Raw genomic sequence first — 18252 nt, forward strand, 5'->3', positions numbered from 1 at the left:
AAGTTGCACCTACTGGATTTATTAAAGTACACAGATGTTTAGTTCTTAATTTTTACTAACTTCTACACATTTTGTTGGCATTTCTGCGGGCCTATTGTTGATCATGAAACGATACCACCCTTGTGGCAATGAGTGATCACAAACCAGCTCCTGAATTGCTGTTTGCTGTAATTCCAATGAATCAAAATTGGTGCTGCGGTAGGGATTGTGCAGAATCTGGTGTCCTTCTGGAAAGCATTCCGGAGCTAAAGAAAGGGTAAAAAGAATGAGGGTTACAAAATATCCATTTCAATTTCTCATAATTAATAACTGCTGAAGATGGGCCAAGGAGCTGGTGTTCAAATCCAGATTAGGTTCAGGCTAGGATTCAAGGCCAAATCATAGCTAGGGCTCAAGTTTGGATTTGTCAACTCTAAAATCTCAGGACCTGTAGTTATAGGATGTTTGCCATCTTGGTCTGAAATCTCACAAGATTTTGACCACATTTGAAACAGAAGCAGAAAATAAAGCCCTTCTTGTTTTGCATTGAACTTGGGTTTGGTTCTAGGGACTGGCATCTGAGGGCTTGCCTACACTGCCCTGCCCTGGGTGTGAATAGCAGTGGGCATCAAAATGATGCACCGAAACTTCCCTATGTGGACACTGCAGGCAGAAACTAATTTCCCACTTCACATTAATGTATAGTCCTGTTTGAAGAGGGCTAAACATGAACTAGAAACCTTTTTGTCCATGCCTGCAGTGTCCACATGGGGGAGTCACAGCACCGCACTTTAATGTGCACTGCTGTTCAAACCCCCATACTCCAAACTGCAGAGCAGTATAAACATAGCTTGAGTCTCCCCACCCCAAAATTCAAAATAGAAAGAGAGGTTGATCTGAGATTCCAGATTTGGTAATCTGATGATACAATTTTTTGATTTTTTGTTTTTGTTTTAACTCAAGTACTGTGTTTATGATTATTTTTAGTTTCATATAAAGTGATATCCCCTAGCACTAAAATATGCAACATCATTCCCAAACTTTTCAATATTTATCATTCTAGATCATGAACTAGTTTTATTTAAACCAAGAAAAATAAAATATGAACAGTTTGCAAAGAATTATTAAAGAATAAATAGCCTGAAAACAACAACTTGTTATATTCAGAATGAAAGCTAAGGTAGAATTTATTTGAAAGCATTTATGCTAAAAGGTACACTGTGATACTTTCTCATGTCCTTGGTTAAAGAATATCTTTTTCAAAGATTTTTTTTTTATTATTCACTTGGTTTTGGTTTCCCCTTTCCCCTAAATAACTGGGGACTCTTAAATTGTATAAGAAATAACATACACCTTCTTAAATACTAAAAGATCTAAAAACATTTAACATTGTAAAGCCTTGAAAATAATTTAGCTATCTAGCACTAATACAACTCCCTCTTACTGCTAGAAGTTCAAAAGATGCAAAAATTGTATGAAAATTGTTCCTTGGAAACTCAGGCATTGTCAGCATGTTGAATCAACACTGTTACAGATGGAAGGTCATTTTGTCTATCCCTCTTCCTTGTTTTATTGTTTTCCTGAGTCTTAGTATCCTATGGTTTCTTGTTAAGCAATGGCTTGATGACTTCAAGTGATTTTATTTCTTTTCCAGGTGTTTGTAGTCAGAAAATTAATGTGTGGTTAGAAAAAAAAATGCACCTTTTTACTTAGCTTTCCGTCTGTTTCCCTGAATCCTATCTGCTTTCTTTACAGAAAAAAAAAACAAAAAACAAATTTGGCCATGTTAGTACTGTAGAGTCAATACAGCTGTGGAGGAATGAACTGGTCTCTAGTCTGCTTCATGCCTCTTTTTCAACAGAACTGTCAGCCAACTTCTCACAGCAGTAATCTTTAATTACTAGTGATGATGTAAAAGGCAGAGAGAACATAGCAGGATGTTCACATCCAAGCTTTTATGTGTAGGGCTGGCAGTAGTTGGCTTTATAAACAAAGGGTATTTTATATGAAATCCCCACTATATCATTTCTCAAATGTCACTTTTCAGATTATAACCCTGTTTTAATATTGCTCCAGTGACACTGAAGCAGATTTATCATTTTTATTTTGTTGACAAGATACTCAGAAGGTCAAAGTCAATCTATTTATATTAATGTTTTTAAAGATTATTTTTATTCTGTCGATGGTAAAGCAATGGTACACAAGACAAATGGAGCATTACAGAACCATTATTACAGCTTATAGGGCACTTTACCAATCAAAGGCCAGAGCAATATCAATGCAAAGTTTCAATTAAATTAAATTTACTGTATTTTTTAATTTTGTAATGCCCCAACCTTTTTTCCGAGAAGGGTAAGAACCATTTCACAGCAACTGCTGGAAAATATTGTACAAATAGTTATGTCTGGTCCTGCTTTCTTCAGAAACCCTTTCTGTGGATGTGCAGCCAGTCCTGGGACTGCATTCCATTAAAACTGTCCTTTGCAAAAGGGGGTTAAGTGGGAGTTAAACTATCTTTAGTAGCGCATAGGCCTTGGGCCAGCCTTGTGCACAAGGGTGAATTTTACCCTGAGATAATAGCCTGCTAGCAGCTCAAAGAACTTATGTGCCTTATATAGACCCTTTTCTGGATTGTTTACTCATGTTTGTATTATAAAATCAAGTTGTGACAGTATCTATTAAAATGCCTTTTCGTACCTATGTCATATTAGTTCGTTGCACCTTCAAGATGAATGTCTCAATGGGAGCCCAAAACTTTACATTAACATTGCTGTAATACAGAAGGAATTGAACTCTGGGTATATATTGGGCCTCATTCTCAGAATTGTAGCATTTTACACCAACTTTGTATTGAATTTGCACTCATGAAAATGACTACACAAGGCGCAGGGCAGCAGAGAATCAGGCCCTTTATGCTGTATTTTGTTAAATATACCACTCTGACAATTGATGGGGAAAACTGACGAAGAAGAGGTCTGGAGACAGTGGGGCTCCCCTATGGAATGGACCATCACCAAACTCAGTGAATTTCCTGAGACTGAGAAGAGGAAAGGGCCTAATCCCACACAGAGGCTTTAATCCTCTGGCTGCTGTGTGGGATGCCCATGACTTCCTCCCTGGCCACTTGCCCACAGTTACACCTACAGTGGTTTGAGCATTGGCCTGCTAAACCCAGGGTTGTGAGTTTAATCCTTGAGGGGGCCACTTAGGAATCTGGGGCAAAAATCAGTACTTGGTCCTGCTAGTGAAGGCAGGGGGCTGGACTCGATGACCTTTTTAGGTCCCTTCCAGTTCTATGAAATAGGTATATCTCCATATATTATAGAAATTAATCAGATTTTCAGTCTTCGCTCCCAGCAGCTTGCCTTGTACTCAACGGGCAGACTGAGACGGGCAGACCATCTCCCAGAACCACAATAGATTGCCTTGTTCTCAATAGGAGGCGCTGAGCTTTTAATTTAGATGCCTAACTTGAAGCAGGACTCTCTTGGAAATCTTTTGTATTTCTAAACTCCTGACAAAGAATTAATAAAAAAAAAAAAAGAGAGAGAGAGAAATTATGCAGAAAATAGTTAATGTAGTATTGCTGTATACATACTAATCTCAGTGTAGCAGGAGTTTATGCCTTGTTTTTTGTGAAGAATAGTACCTCACAACTTCCATCCCAAGAGCTCAAAGTACTTTACTATCCTTTTTTATGCATGGGGAAACTGAAGCATAGAGAGCTTAAATGACTTGCCCAGCATCACACAATGTATCAGAAGTAGTACTGGGAACAGAACTCAGGTTTCACAATTCCCCGTTGCCTATTCTAATTACCTCCCTTTGAAATGAAAAACAAAAGATTCTACATGTAAATGGAGTTTAAATATTATTCTATGCACAGTATTACTGCAGGAGTCCTGTGATATCATTTTAAATGTAATTAATAATAGTCAGTTATTTCAATAATAATAATAATAAGACAGAATATTCTGTTTAAACGTAATTAATAACACTGCTCAAAATGAATTAGTAATAATACAAATCCACAAATCATGTTGTGGTCTTGTTGATGATTAACTACTCTCTTAAAACAAGGCAAATATATTAGATGTTGAGGACATGGTTAATTATTTTTCATTCTTCATGTCTTTATGTTTACAGTAGCTTAGAAAAAATCCTGTTTTGCATGTTAACATTAAGAAAATTCAACACAACTGAAATTTTCAAAGGGCAGGGAGGGAAGCCTAGGAGCACAGGAGAGGGGCATGGTAGGACAAGGCAGGAGGGAAGTTAGCAAATTCAATTCAAGAGAGTATATTTGGACAAAGATAAGAGTGCTCTTACTCCCCCCGCCCCCTTAAGCACATGACATTTCTGAAGGCATGACTCAAACAACCACAATCTCTTAATGTTTTATTCTCTAAGGATCAGAATGTGTTTTACAGCCTCTGACTGTGGGATAGTTATGCTTACAGACTGCAGAGGTGCTAAGGCAACCTGATCAGCTGTCAACTCCATTCCAGTTAGAATGCTTGATTCTGCTCTCACTTACACTGATGCAAATCAGGAGCAACTCCATTGACTCCATTGAAGTCAATGGAGTTGCGCTAATATGAAGCTGGAGAAAGCCAGAGCAGAATCTAGCACAAGTCATTTACTGTGTAGTTACTGAGTTATTGACTTTCCTAGGCAAAAACAGTACATTTTAGAAGCTTATGACAGTCCATGTAAATCCTCAGATGCAAATTGCAGTTCAGGGCACAGGCTAATTACCACTTCTTTAAAAGGAAAATATCTTTATAATTAGACTATGTTATGGAAGTGTTGTTTAAAAAAACAAACCCAAAACAACAACCCTGCTATTTCCTGAAGCAGTTCACCTGGAAACTATTTGCCTCTGTGCGAAGGGGACTGCTGCTGTATTGACTTTAATCAAATGAAGACCCTTCTGTTCATTTTTAATGTGTGACAAAGTCAGATGTGATGGCAAGCTTGTGTACTGTGATGAAAGTGTTCAATATAACAATTGTCCCCCCCTTGCTGTGGGGAACAATAAAAGTCAATGTCCATGTCCTGTACTGAATTGTTATCGTTCTCCCAGGGGCAGGCTAGATTGCCTTTAAACAGAAATATTTCTTTTTGTATGGGACAACTGTAAATTTCATTTAATCTCACAGCTCTATTAGTGTAATTGTATTACAGATTTATGAAAAGATGCTGAGTTTTCAGGGGAGCCAAGGGGTCATCATCATTATGACCATAAAGATTTAAATTATATAGTCAGCTTTCTTCCTGTCCAGTTTCAGAGCATATTAAGAATTAAATGATGTACAGTAGCTAGAACTTATATTAGTCTTCCAGCTCTCTATAATAATCTTCTTGAACTATTATTACCATCAATACTTAAAGAGGTGTTGCTAAAAAGACATTATAATGTTTTGTTTGCTTGACTAGGTTTTAAAGCTTTTTTTTTTTTTTTTTTTTTTTTGAAAACCAACAATTTTGTGACAGCAGCTCCCTGCAAAAAGACACTGGAAATGGTTCTTTTTGACACATTCAAAGCAAACAAAACTCAATACATGTTGTGGCTGCTTAATAAAAAAGAGTGTTTGAGTAACTCTGTCAGCATTATAAAGAAAGTCTTAGGGCAGGTCTACACTACAAATTTACATCGGTGCAGCTGCATTGCATCTGGTGAAGATGTTCTCAGCCAATGGGAGAGAATTCTCCTGTCAGCTTAACAAGTCCACCTCCACTAGAGGCAGTAGCTATGTCAGTGAGAGAAGCTCTCCTGCCAGCGCTGTCTACATAGGGGGGTTAAGGTCGGTATAACTACGTCACTCACGGGTGTAAGTATGTAGTGTAGACCAAACTTTAGAGTGAAATCCTAGTCCTATTGAAGTCAGTGGGAGTTTCACCATTGATTTCAATAGAACCAAAATTTCACCCTTAGTTGCTCAATAGATGTGTTGTTAAGTAGTTATGCTCAGCTGAAACTGTCTGGGTGGAAAGGCACAGACCTAATGGTGGAGAAACTGGTGGAAGGAAAGTCAGATGTGTGAACTGCTACAGGACCACTATTTTGCTGTTCTGGGTATGCTGACATAATTGTGTTCCTGCCACAGTGCTCCTGGAAATAGACGTATCTAGAGACATGTAATGGCCAAGGGAAAGGATGGCATGGCCACTACACAGTTTGTTCCCTTCTAGCATTGGCTGAAGTAAGAAGGGTACAATAAAAGTGCCCCAGGATGCTGTCAAGTATTCCATCTTAGATTTGAATTTTTTATTTACTTCCACTGTATGTACTCTCCATTTGGCAAACATTAATTCCTTCTACCTGTTTCTTCTAGGTCACTGGCCAGATCCTCAGCTGCTATAAATCTCTGTAGCTCCATTGAAGGCTATGCTGATTTACACCAGCTGAGGATCTGGCCACAGGAACCATCAAGGCGAAGGATTATTTACTTCCTTGATTTTCCAAGGTTGGCTCAGCTTTCTGAGGTAGATACAGACTACAATGTTGTTAACTGTATATCACTCCATTCCTTTGCATTGCTTCTGCCTTTGCCATCTGGCTTCAATGGAGCTAGCTTGAGTAGAGCTTGCGTGGGGATGTCTGTACAAGCTGGGAATCAAACCTTCCAGCTCAAATGTAGACATATCTGAGAAGCCATGTAGCTTGTCTAAGGTATCCAGAGGGAGTCTGGTAAAGATGGTTTAAGGCTCCCTATTCCTCAGCTGTGCGGAGCACTGCCACCAGGTGGCTCAAGATCTGGCCCCAAATTCCAAACAGCCCCAACTTCCATTGGTATAAGATTGTTATGTGTAGCCCAGTGTTAACAGCCAGCCCAGCTGTGCTGCATGCAGCCATTCATTTCTCTTTCAGTGACTGTGACGAAAAGGATGCTAGAATAGAATTTATCTGTGCAGCCCCAAAGGGGCCCGTTACCTCCTGATTGATGCTCTGATTCCATTTGGAAAGGAGCAGGGCACTGCAATGCTGGCAGAGGATGGGGTAAGGGGTACACAGCAGAGGGAATTGGAGCAAGACAGGGCAAACTTAAAAATAAAGCATTCTTCATTTTGTATTTATTTACAATGGCATGTTAGCTTTGGTAAGCTAGAACTCTCTCTGCCATCTGCCCTCCCAATGGATTACTCAGACAAAGGCTTAGGAGGCTGAGAGCTTGTTTGTTTACTCTGAATAGCAGCTGCCAGTCAAATAATATCAATAGGTGGTAGCAGATAGAAAACACTAAAAGAAATAAGGTCTGTGAGGCTGAGATTTGTATTTATTTTGCCAGAACAGTGCTAGACACACAATATATTTGAAAGCACATTCTAACGCTCAGAGAAATAGATGGCTAATTTGATGACAATTAATGAAAAATAAGCATTTCTGACACAAATGAAAAGAGAGTAGTCCCCATTCAGTAAGGTGCTGTGATTCTGTGTGATTTGGATTTCTTTAAAGTTACAACCCTAAAACATTAATATACTTTTGGGACCAAATCTTCCTGCACACAGCCTGAGAAATGTGGACTTCCACAGGACTCGTCCTCTGAACCCCAGGCTGCAACTGCCCCTTTCCTTAATTGCAGTGAAGGTTCCTTGATAATGGGTCCATGTAATTATCTGTCCATACTCCCTATCCTCCCTTAGCCCACCCATTCTCCCACCCTCTCCTTGCTGCAACATAGGGGCTGAGCTTGCCTGGTGCTTAGCATCCTGCCTTCTCCATACTAATTCCACTGCAGGCATGGCCCTTACTAGACACAGAGGAAGGGGCGTGTTTGATTCTGGTGCTTACTGGAGAAAAAAATTCTGAGATTCTAATGTTTGGATAAAAAATACAAACTGCCCTGCTCTTGCATGGTGATGAGTTCCCTCAGATCTCATTGAAGCCAACAGGGTACGCAAGCTCAGCACCTGGTAGGATCAGGCCCATAGGGCCAAGGCTTGCAGTCCTTCCCCCAATCCTTACTTTAAAAAAAAAAAATTCATACGAGGCAGGTTCTGGCCATTGTACCAGCCCCTATAATGCTGCTCCAGAAGTATAAAGAGACCACAAAATGCAACGGCCTGAATGGAAAGTCCTTCAGTGCAGGAGTTACGCAGGGCCACATGAGCTATCTCCAATCTCAACTCCTGGTATAGGGGTCATGCCAGGGCCAGGCCTAGGAGCAAATGAGCTTTTTAAAAAAAAAAAAAAAAAAAAAAGCTGGTCAGCAGAGCATTATGTGCCCGGCCAAGTTGACACCAGGACAACTACCTTGCACCTCCACCCATAAACTAGACCTGCCAAGGGCAGAGACTGTGGCAGAGGAGAATGTGTCAAGGGAGGGTGGGTGAGTGGTCCTAGCACTCAGTGCTATAGGGTTGTGGAGAAGCCCACTGGGAACTGTCGGCAGGCGGCGGTATATGACAGCTGTCCCTGGGGTTGATCTATCTTATGTCAGGAGTCATACTGTCCTCCATTACAGAGAGAATCCAGATGTTGCACACATAGCTTAACCTCATGTCTTGCACCTTCTATGCTGCACCAGTTAGGAATCACAGCACTGAATCTAGCCCATTGAATCTAAGGCCACGGTAAGGACTTATTGCTTTGGCTCATACATTGGTTATAAATCCTGTGGACAAAAGAACAACAGCACTACAGTGACATCAAAGGGTTTGGGCTGTATATTCACAACTATTTTTACTTATGTTTTAAGATGTAATTTAATCTCTTTAGGGAAAAAGTGGTGTTTTATAGTATATTGAGTCATGTCCCAGTATGTTTAATTAAAATATAGTGATTTACATAAAATTTTCAAATAAGGTCAAAAATATCTAGAGCATTAGGCCATAATTCTAAATGAATTAAAAATAAATAACTTTGTAACTTTCTATTTCATAGTTGTTTTAATACTAAATACCTCCATGCCTTGCAGCAATATTTCATTGTTCAGAAATGATACAAAATTGAAGATTTCAGAGTCTGTCAATGGAATCAATTTCTCATTAATGTTATTTACCTTCTGTGGAAAAAGAGTATTGGGAGAAAGAGAGGAAACTAGATGAGAAAGAGGAATTCTCTCCAAACTATTAGTGGCCAAATTCACAATGGTAAGAGAAGAATGTGTTCCAGTTAATTTTTATGCTAATTTTAATACTATATTTCAGGGAGGGGTATTATTGTGATCTATCAGGTAAAGCCAGGTGAATTTACATTAAAACCCCCCAAAACCCTATTTGTCCATATTCTTTTGAATAAAACTCATTGACATTTTTCATAAGTATTTGAGACCCTCTTTAATTATTGTGAACATTCTGGCGAGAGAAATTTTATTCACAAATTGTGGTGAATATGAGTGTGAATAAATATTTGAGAACATTTGAATCATATGCGCTCTCATGGCCTTTTAAAAAATATTGCAAAGAAACTCCATAGTAAACAAGTACAAATCACAACCTGTTTGCAGATCATTGAAAAACAGAGCTAACACTAGGTGACCAATCATGTGGCACAACTAGCACATACTCATACTCCTAATGACCAGGTCCTAAACAAGTCATATTGTGTTCACACACAATATTAATTGGACATGTGTGTATAATGAACATCTATATAGAAATCATGACCCATGAAGAGATAACTAGGGGACTGAAAAACAGATTGTATTTTGCATAATTTATACTTAATGAATGATTCAACCAGTCCTGGTAGACAGAAGTTAGAGAAAAAATTGGACCAATCAAAACCACATTTTTTTCTATAGCTCTAATGCTAAAAATATATTTTGAATGTTTTGAAAATAAGGCATCTTGTTATTTTCACAGCAATTTCCAGCATACAACTAAGAGACTGTTATTGATGTAGGTATGATATACCAACCATTCATACAAAATATAGATTTTAGTCTGTTCACTTCTATGGACATACTGTATATTCATAGAAGCATAGAACTGTAGAACTGGAAGGGACCTCGATAGGTCAGCTAGTACAATCCCCTGCACTGAGGCAGAGCTAAGTATTATCTAAAGTTTCTAAACCATCCCTGATAGGTGATTGGAGGTTTTTAAGAACATGTTAGAGTAGACAATGACAGCAATTCCACAACCTCCCGTGATAATTTGTTCCAGTGCTTAAATACTCTTATAGTGAGGAAGATTTTCCTAATGTCTCACCTAAATCTCCCTTGCTGCAATTTAAGCCCATTATTTCTCGTCCTGTCCCCAGTGACTAAGGAGAACAATTTATTACCCTACTCTTTACAACAGGGGTAGGCAACCTATGGCACACATGCCGAAGGCGGCACGTGAGCTGTTTTTCAGTGGCACTCACACTGCCCGGGTCCTGGCCATCGGTCCGAGGGGCTCTGCATTTTAATTTAAATTTAAATGAAGCTTCTTAAACATTTTAAAAACCTTATTTACTTTACATACAACAATAGTTTAATTATGTATTATAGACTTATAGAAAGAGACATTCTAAAAATGTTAAAATGTATTATTGGCACGTGAAACCTTAAATTAGAATGAATAAATGAAGACTCGGCACACCACTTCTGAAAGGTTGCCGACCCCTGCTTTATAACCTTTTATGTGCTTGAAGACTGTTGTTATGCCCCTGCTCAGTCTTCTATTCTCCAGACTAAACAAACCCATTTTTTTCAATCTTTCCTCCTGGGTCATGTTTTCTAGACCTTTAATCATTTTTGTTGCTCTCCACTGGACTTTTGCCAATTTGTCCACGTCTTTCCTGAAATGTGATGCCCAGAATTGAACACAATACTCCAGCTGAGGCCTTATTAGTGCTGAGTAAAGTGGAATAATTACTTGTTGTGTCTTGCTTACAACACTTCTGCTAATACATCCCAGAATGATGTTCTCTTTTTTTTTTTTTTTTTTTGAAAAAGTATTACATTGTTGATTCATATTCAGTTTGGGATCCACTGTAACACCAGGTCCTTTTCTGCAGCACTCCTTCCCAAGTAGTCATTTCCCATTTTGTATTTGTGTAATTGATTATTCCTTCCTCAGTCTAATACTTTGCACTTGTCCTAACTGAATTTCATCCTGCTTAATTCAGACCATTTCTCCAGTTTGTCAAGAAATTCTAATTCTATCCTCCAAAGTGTTTGCAACCTCTCCCAGCTTTGTATTGTCTTCAGAATTTATAAGTGTACTCTCTATATCATTGTCAAAATATTTTCTGAAGATACTGAATAGAACCAGACCCAGGACAGCTCCCTGTGAACCCCACTCAATAAGACCTTCCAGCTCAATTGTGAACCATTTGGTATGGTTTTCCAGCCAGTTGTGCATTCACCTTATAGTAGGTTTATCTAGGTTATATTTTCCTACTTTGCCTATGAGACGTTCATGTGAGACACTATCAAAAGTCTTACTAAAGTCAAGTTATACCACATCTACTGCTCCCTCCATTCATGCTTGTTACCCTGTCAAAGAAGATTATTACTTTGGGTTGGTTTGACTTGATTTGTTCTTGACAATCCCATGCTGGCTGTTACTTATCGCCTTAGTTTCTTCAAGATGCTTACAAATTGATTATTTCCTCCATTACTTTTCCCGGTACAGAAGTTAAGCTGACTGGTTTATAATTCCCTGGGTTGTCCTTATTTCCTTTTATTTTGCGATAAAGTACGGTCCGTATCACCTCCCTGTGAGGTATCCAAGACAAATATGGCGTCTCCCTCACTGGACCTGGCCCACAATGCTGCAAGTTGCCCAAATGGAATCTCTGATATTTTTTCCACTCCACACTGATTACCAGAGCTCCTTGCCACCAGGCAGGATGTAAGAACATGAATCCTTATTGTGGGTTAATCAGTTTGTCTACACAAATGAGGTAACCTGGAACACTGTGAGAAGGTTGTAACTGGAACACTTCAACAGCCCAAATGTATCACTTGAATGATGCATCAAAGTTCTGTTTGCCTGGGAACAAGGTCACTTATCACCCTGGATCTTCCATGAAGTAATGAAGTAATGAAACATACTGTTGCCAAACCACAGGCCAGCTGTGTTCCACTTTTACTTCCAGACAAAGCAATTACCTATTCGTGCTTTGGTCTGTTATCTACAGTTTGATTTCTGTTCTTAACTTGTAGATTAGAAAGAATTGATTGATTATATGAAACATCTTTTGTAGTCAGAATTCCCCAAGAGAACTTTAAAAAGTAGTATGCTAAATATTGATAGTGCAGGAGTTCTGCAGGCAAGTGTAAAAGCCTATCTCTCACACATAGCCTTGGATGTGCTTTACTGAGAGACAGAAGCAATGTCTGACAGGAATACCGCCGTTATCACCTGCTGTGTTTGAAAAGTGCTATGGGATATTATTAAGAAGGGAAAATGTAAAGTTATATCTGAAGAAATTTTGAACAATGATGTATAAATTCCAAGGCCAGAAAGGACCATTTTGATAATCTGATTTGACCTTCTGTATAACACAAGTCATAGAACATCCCCAAAATGATTTTTAGCGCATATCTTTAAGAAAAACATCCAATCTGGCTTTAAAAGTTGTGAGTGATGGAGAATTCACCACAACCCTTGGTAAATGGCTCCAGTGGTTAATTGCTCCCACTATTGAAAATTTACATCTTATTTCCCAGTCTGAATTTCTCTGGCTTCAACTTTCAGCGATTGGATCATTTTATACCTTTCTACACTAAATTGAAGAGCCATTATCAAATATGTGTTCCCCATGTAAATCAAGTGACCCCTTAACCTTCTCTTTATTAAGCTAAATAGGTTGAGCTCCTTGAGTGTATGACTATAAGCCATGTTTTCTAATCCTTAATCATTCTTGTGTCTCTTCTCTGAAGCCTCTCCAATTTATCAAGATCCTTCTTGAATTGTGGACAGAACTCAACACAGTATTCCAGCAATGGTTGTACCCGTGCCAAATACAGAGGTAAAATAACCTCCCTGCTCCGACTCAAGATTCCCCTGTTTATTCATCCATCAATGGCATTATCCCCTTTGTCCACAGTGTTGAACTGAGAGCTTAGGTTGGGTTGATTATCCCCTCCCCCAATCTTTTCCAGAGTCAGTTTCCCAGCACAGAGTCCCCCTCCTTTAAGTATGCCCTACATTCTTTGTTCCTTTAAATTTAGTTGTATTAAAATGCATATTGTTTTTGTGCCCAGTTTATCAAGCGATCCAGATCACTCTGTATGGGTCACCAGTCTTCTTCACTATTTACCACTCCCCCACTTTTTGTGCCATCTGCAAACTTTATCAGGTATGACTTTGTTTTCTTGCATGTCGTTGATAAAAATGTTAAATAGCATAAGGGCCAAGAACCAATCCACGAGGGACCTCACTAGAGATACACCCATTCAAAGATGAGTCGTCATTTACAATTACATTTTGAGACCTGTCAGTTAGCCATCTTTTAATCCATGTAATGTGTGCCATGTTAATTTTATATCATTCTAGTTTTGTAATCAAATTGTTGCACAGTACCAGGTCAAACACCTTATAGAACTCTAAGTGTATTACATAAACACTATTACCTTTATCAACCAAACATGCAATCTCATTTAAAAAAAAGAAATTAGTTTGACAGGATCTATTTTCCATACATCCATATTGATTGGCATTAATTATATTACCCTCCTTTAATTCATTATTAATCAAGTCCCTAATGAGTCATTCTATTATCTTGCCCGGGATCGATGTTAGAGTGACACACCTATAACTATCCAGATCGTCCCATTTTTCCGTTTTAACTCTTGGCACATCATTAGTTTTCTTTCAGTCTTCTGGAACTTCCCCAGTATCGCAAGACTTACTGAAAACCAACATGAATGGTCCAGCAAGCCCCTCAGCCAGCTCTTTTATAGCTCTTTGATTTATCTTGAAGTTATCCAGACCTGCTGATTTTAAAATGTCTAACTTTGGTAGCTGCTGTTTAACATCCTCCAGTCATACTAATAGAATGGAAAAAGTGTTATATGATAATACTGCATCATCTGTCTTTTTCCCAAATACAGAACAGAAATATTTCTTAAAGACTTCTGCCTTTTCTGCATTAAACTGATAATCCCACCATTTCCATCTTGTAATGGACCAATACCATTGCTAGGATTCTTTTTGTTCCTGGTATACTTAAACTCCTTCTTATTGTCCCTAACTCTTCTGGCCATAGGTTTCTCCTTGTGTCCCTTTGCTTCCCTTATCAATTTTATACAATTCCTAACTTCTGAGTTATATTCGTTGCTATCAACTTCTCCCATGAGATCTATAGTATTTAGCTATGGAATAGTGTCCCAAGGGAAGTGGTGGAAGCCTCTTTGGTTGGCATACTTTAAAACTAGACCAGACTAAACAACTGAAAATGTACTGTCAAGAAACATTCTGCATTCGTAGCAAGATGGGCTGGATGAGCTAATAGGCCTTTTCCACTGTCTATGTATCTTCTGTGATTCTATGCATGCGGATAACCTCTTTTTCACCACATCAAAACAACTGTTAAAGATTACTTGAAATTTTGATAATGGCAGACACTTTCATTACTAGATTGCCATTTCAAATCCAGTTTAGGCCAGCTGTTGTTGTCTTGGCTTTTTGATGGCCTATGCAAAATCTTTCCTGTTCCAGGATGTCCATATCCCAAAAATTAGTATCACAATTGGCACTAATTCACCCCTTGTTGACAGTCTCAGAGACTGGGCATTGAGATTGAACTACCTCCACTCTACCAGAGGCTGTTCTCCTATGACAGGGTTTATGCACATTGGAGGGACAATGGGCTCAATTTCACTTCTGTAAAAGTTAATGTAAAGACTCCCATTGACTTCAGTGAGAGTTGAAGCATACCCAACCTGGCAAAGCTTGCACTGCAGCTGCCTGTGCTACATCTATTTTGTGGATGAATAAAGTACTTCAGTCTCTAGGATTGTCTATCTGGCACCTTTTGTCAATCCTAAAGTAACACACAAATAGAACAATGGATACAAATACAGAAAATGTGCTGGCATTGTAAATACAAAGTGTGAAATTTAACGGAACAGGGGAACCTGATCTTTTGCTGCTTTTAAAATAGTCTTATGTATCTTCTCTTCCAGTTTAGAGAAAGCAAGAGAGCCAAAATGTGTCGATTACTGTATTAATTTTTACCAAGTGTCATTTTCACTTATTCTGGCCTGGCTATGGAACGAAAAATGTTAAGCATTTGAATATAGAAATAACCTACTATTACTTTGTCAGGAGAGAATTAAAAACCTCATAAATTTTCATAAGTTAGCTTTAAGTTAATGATGATGCCTTTAAGGACTTTTGAGAAATCAATAGAAAGAAAATTATAATTATAGTTATTGATTGGTCTCCTTTGTTCTCATCTCTCAGAATGAAAGAGTGAGACAAAAATGAAAAGGTTCTTTCTTACCTCCTAATCTCAGCCAAACATACCCCTTCAAACGGTGCTTTCCTAGACAGCGGTAGCAAAAATGAACTTGAATGCTTCGATTTTAGAACCCATTGCAACTCTATTCAGATGGAAATTTGATGTCCATGGTTCGCCCCTTTGAGGATCTGACTTGTTTTCCTGTCTAAGCTTGGATGCAGGCTAGATTCAAGAGTCAACATTTTTTCCAGACTGCTCTCATGGAGGACGCTGAACTTTGGCAACATTTCCCCAGTTATTCTGACTAATTCATACAACCTTCCTTGAACAATAATGCTCTCTGGAGGATGATCTATGCTCATACTATGGGTTACTTATTGTCAACTGACTAGATTTACAAAAAAGAATGACATTGAGGTATAACGATTCCAATTGGAGTCTGAGTAGCAATGCCGTTGCCCAGGTTTTATGAACCAAATTTTCTAAAAGTATTCTATATTTGTCTATGTAGACAGCACACACCAATAGACTTTACATACACAAACAGGTGCATTTGTGAATGTTGGAATCTATGAACTGTGCATGCAGACATCTTATAAAAAATGGTATGAGAATGTAAGGACAGAAATTAGCCCATTAAAAGCAGGTGTTTGAATACACATACATGGAGGCTGGGTCTAGATCCCTTTGAAAATTGTCCCTAAATATAAATGTCCTGCATTTGGTTCTGGATCAGGACTGCTAGAGATGTTAGCTCTGGTCATAGCCACTTACTAACATAGGCCTGTGAGAGTCATCATAATATACTGTTTCATTCCATTTCCCCCCCATGGTCTTAGTATGGGTAGGCACCAAATGCTCTCCATTCTAGGCTCTTCACTTTTATGTACCATACACTCCTTGAAGTACAAAAAAATGGGCAAAGTTTTCTGCTTTTCTTAGCCTAGCATAAGTTTACCTGGAGTGCGCCAGGCTGCAGCCCTTATTCCGGCTCCTCATGGATATTTTGTTAAGATTTTGGTTGCACTTTTCCCCTCACCTTTTTATTTATGCACTCCCTATCCGTCGCCTCACAAAGTCACGGGACCTCCTGGTCAACCTCCTCCTGGCCCTAGCAAAACTGGCCATCTATAAAACCAGAGTGAGGAGGTTGGCCGATGGAGTCTCCTGTGACTGTGGGGCCTATTTCCGGTCCTCCGTTCGTTCACGTATCCGGGCAGAGTTCCTCTGGGCGGCGTCCACTGGCTCCCTTGACGCCTTCGAGGAATAGTGGGCGTTGTCCAGGGTTCTCTGCTCGGTGTCCCCGTCTGGTTCCCTTTGTTTGACCCTTTGACCTCACTCCTGTCCCTGTTCTTTTATTAGTTGTCCCCCGTAATTTTTTGGTCTCCAGGTCCTGTGGACCCCCGCTTAGGCTAGGGGGGATCCTTTAGCAGTGGCTTCGCCCGCCCACTTCCTGGATCCCAATAGGATAAAGGCTTCTATACCCGTCTCTGAAGCACCTGTCACTAATTAGCTATAACTGTGAGCAAATATTAGCCATATCTTGAGTTCTATATGTGGTAACCATATAACAATTCTTTTTTACTGGACAAGTTTTCCTCTCCTCCCCTTTTCCCCCTGATATTATTCACTGCTTTTCACGGTAGCCAAAGCAATAATATTTTGGGCAGCCACAAGTTCCTTGTATATTCAGGGAATGTTTTTCTGTCACCATTTTGAAATAAAAAAAAAAAAGTTTGGTTCACTCTGTCTTTGGTCTGAAGGTTATGTACAGTGCCCCAGCAGTGTGCTGTACAAAGACATGGTCCATTGCACAACTAATTTACAATCCAGTAAGGATTTTATAATCTAGTAACCTAGTTGTAAATGGCTCTATCTAAAAAGAAACTTGTATAGATTCTATCCCAAGTATGTTTCTCCTTTTGCTTAAGTATATAATGGCTACTGTAGTAGATGCAGAAACTCTAGCTGTCTGTTACATCATATGAAGATAGCTTTAAAAATATTAAAGGGTTATAGACTAGAAGTACTCAACAGGCCTGCCTGGCCAGTGGGTTGAAATAAAGCTGAACTCCCAAGTATGGAATTAAAACATTCATTGAAATAGCTTTCTTGACATCCTGTTCGTTACCAATCCTTTGTGTCAATTTTTCAACACTTGCAAGATGCAGTTTCTGTACATATGGTCACAATTCACTTTAAATATTCAAATACATGAGTCTCTTTTTATTACTCTCTGTATGATTAGTATAGTAAAATGGTCACCGATTTAATTAGCAGTTTCAATCTGCCTGGATGATGTTTCTTTGGGGATTTTATACTTCTGGTTATGGAAAAGTAGCTCATTCTGTCTAAGGGCTTGGCTACACTGGCAATTAACAGCGCTGAGACTTTCTCGCTCAGGGGTGTGAAAAAACACCCCCCTGAGCGCAGCAAGTTGCAGCACTGTAAAGCGCCAGTGTAGAGAGTGCACCCGTTTTTTTTAGAGTGCTGGGAGAGCTCTCTCCCAGGGCTGCGCCGCGACCACACAAGGCACGTTAAAGCGCTGCCAGTGTAGACTAGCCCTAACTCTTGAATGAGATCTGCTGGCTCTTATAGATATTCACACCTGAAACTACAGACACTCAGCAAATCAAAACCTTTGTTTGCTAGATAAGTACTGTGACAGGGTCGGGCCAGATGGCTACAGGAGAGTGATAGAATGCAGATATATTAGCCTCAGATTAAGCATGTCCCTTTTCCCTGAGTAAGGTAACAGGGGTGGTTCCAGAACACTCAGGAACTTGCTGGAACCAATTAAGGCAGGCAGGCTAATTAGGACACCTGGAGCCCATTAAGAAGCTGCTAGAATCCACTAAGACAGGCAGGTTAATCAGGGCACCTGGTTTAAAAAGGACCTCACTGCAGTCAGTGAGGGGTGT

At 39.2% G+C, this 18252-nt stretch overlaps 1 protein-coding gene across 1 annotated transcript in view; it reads right to left on the minus strand.

Annotated features, from left to right (window-relative positions):
• LOC135885737 (von Willebrand factor D and EGF domain-containing protein-like) overlaps positions 1 to 18252 on the minus strand; it is a 253396-nt gene that overhangs the window by 190255 nt on the left and 44889 nt on the right. The window contains exon 2 of the mRNA XM_065413644.1: positions 61 to 245. Coding sequence (XP_065269716.1) covers positions 61 to 245 — 185 coding nt within the window. The remainder of the gene's footprint in view (positions 1 to 60; positions 246 to 18252) is intronic.

The sequence above is a fragment of the Emys orbicularis genome, chromosome 11, assembly GCF_028017835.1.
Source record: "Emys orbicularis isolate rEmyOrb1 chromosome 11, rEmyOrb1.hap1, whole genome shotgun sequence".
Lineage (NCBI taxonomy): Eukaryota > Metazoa > Chordata > Testudines > Emydidae > Emys > Emys orbicularis.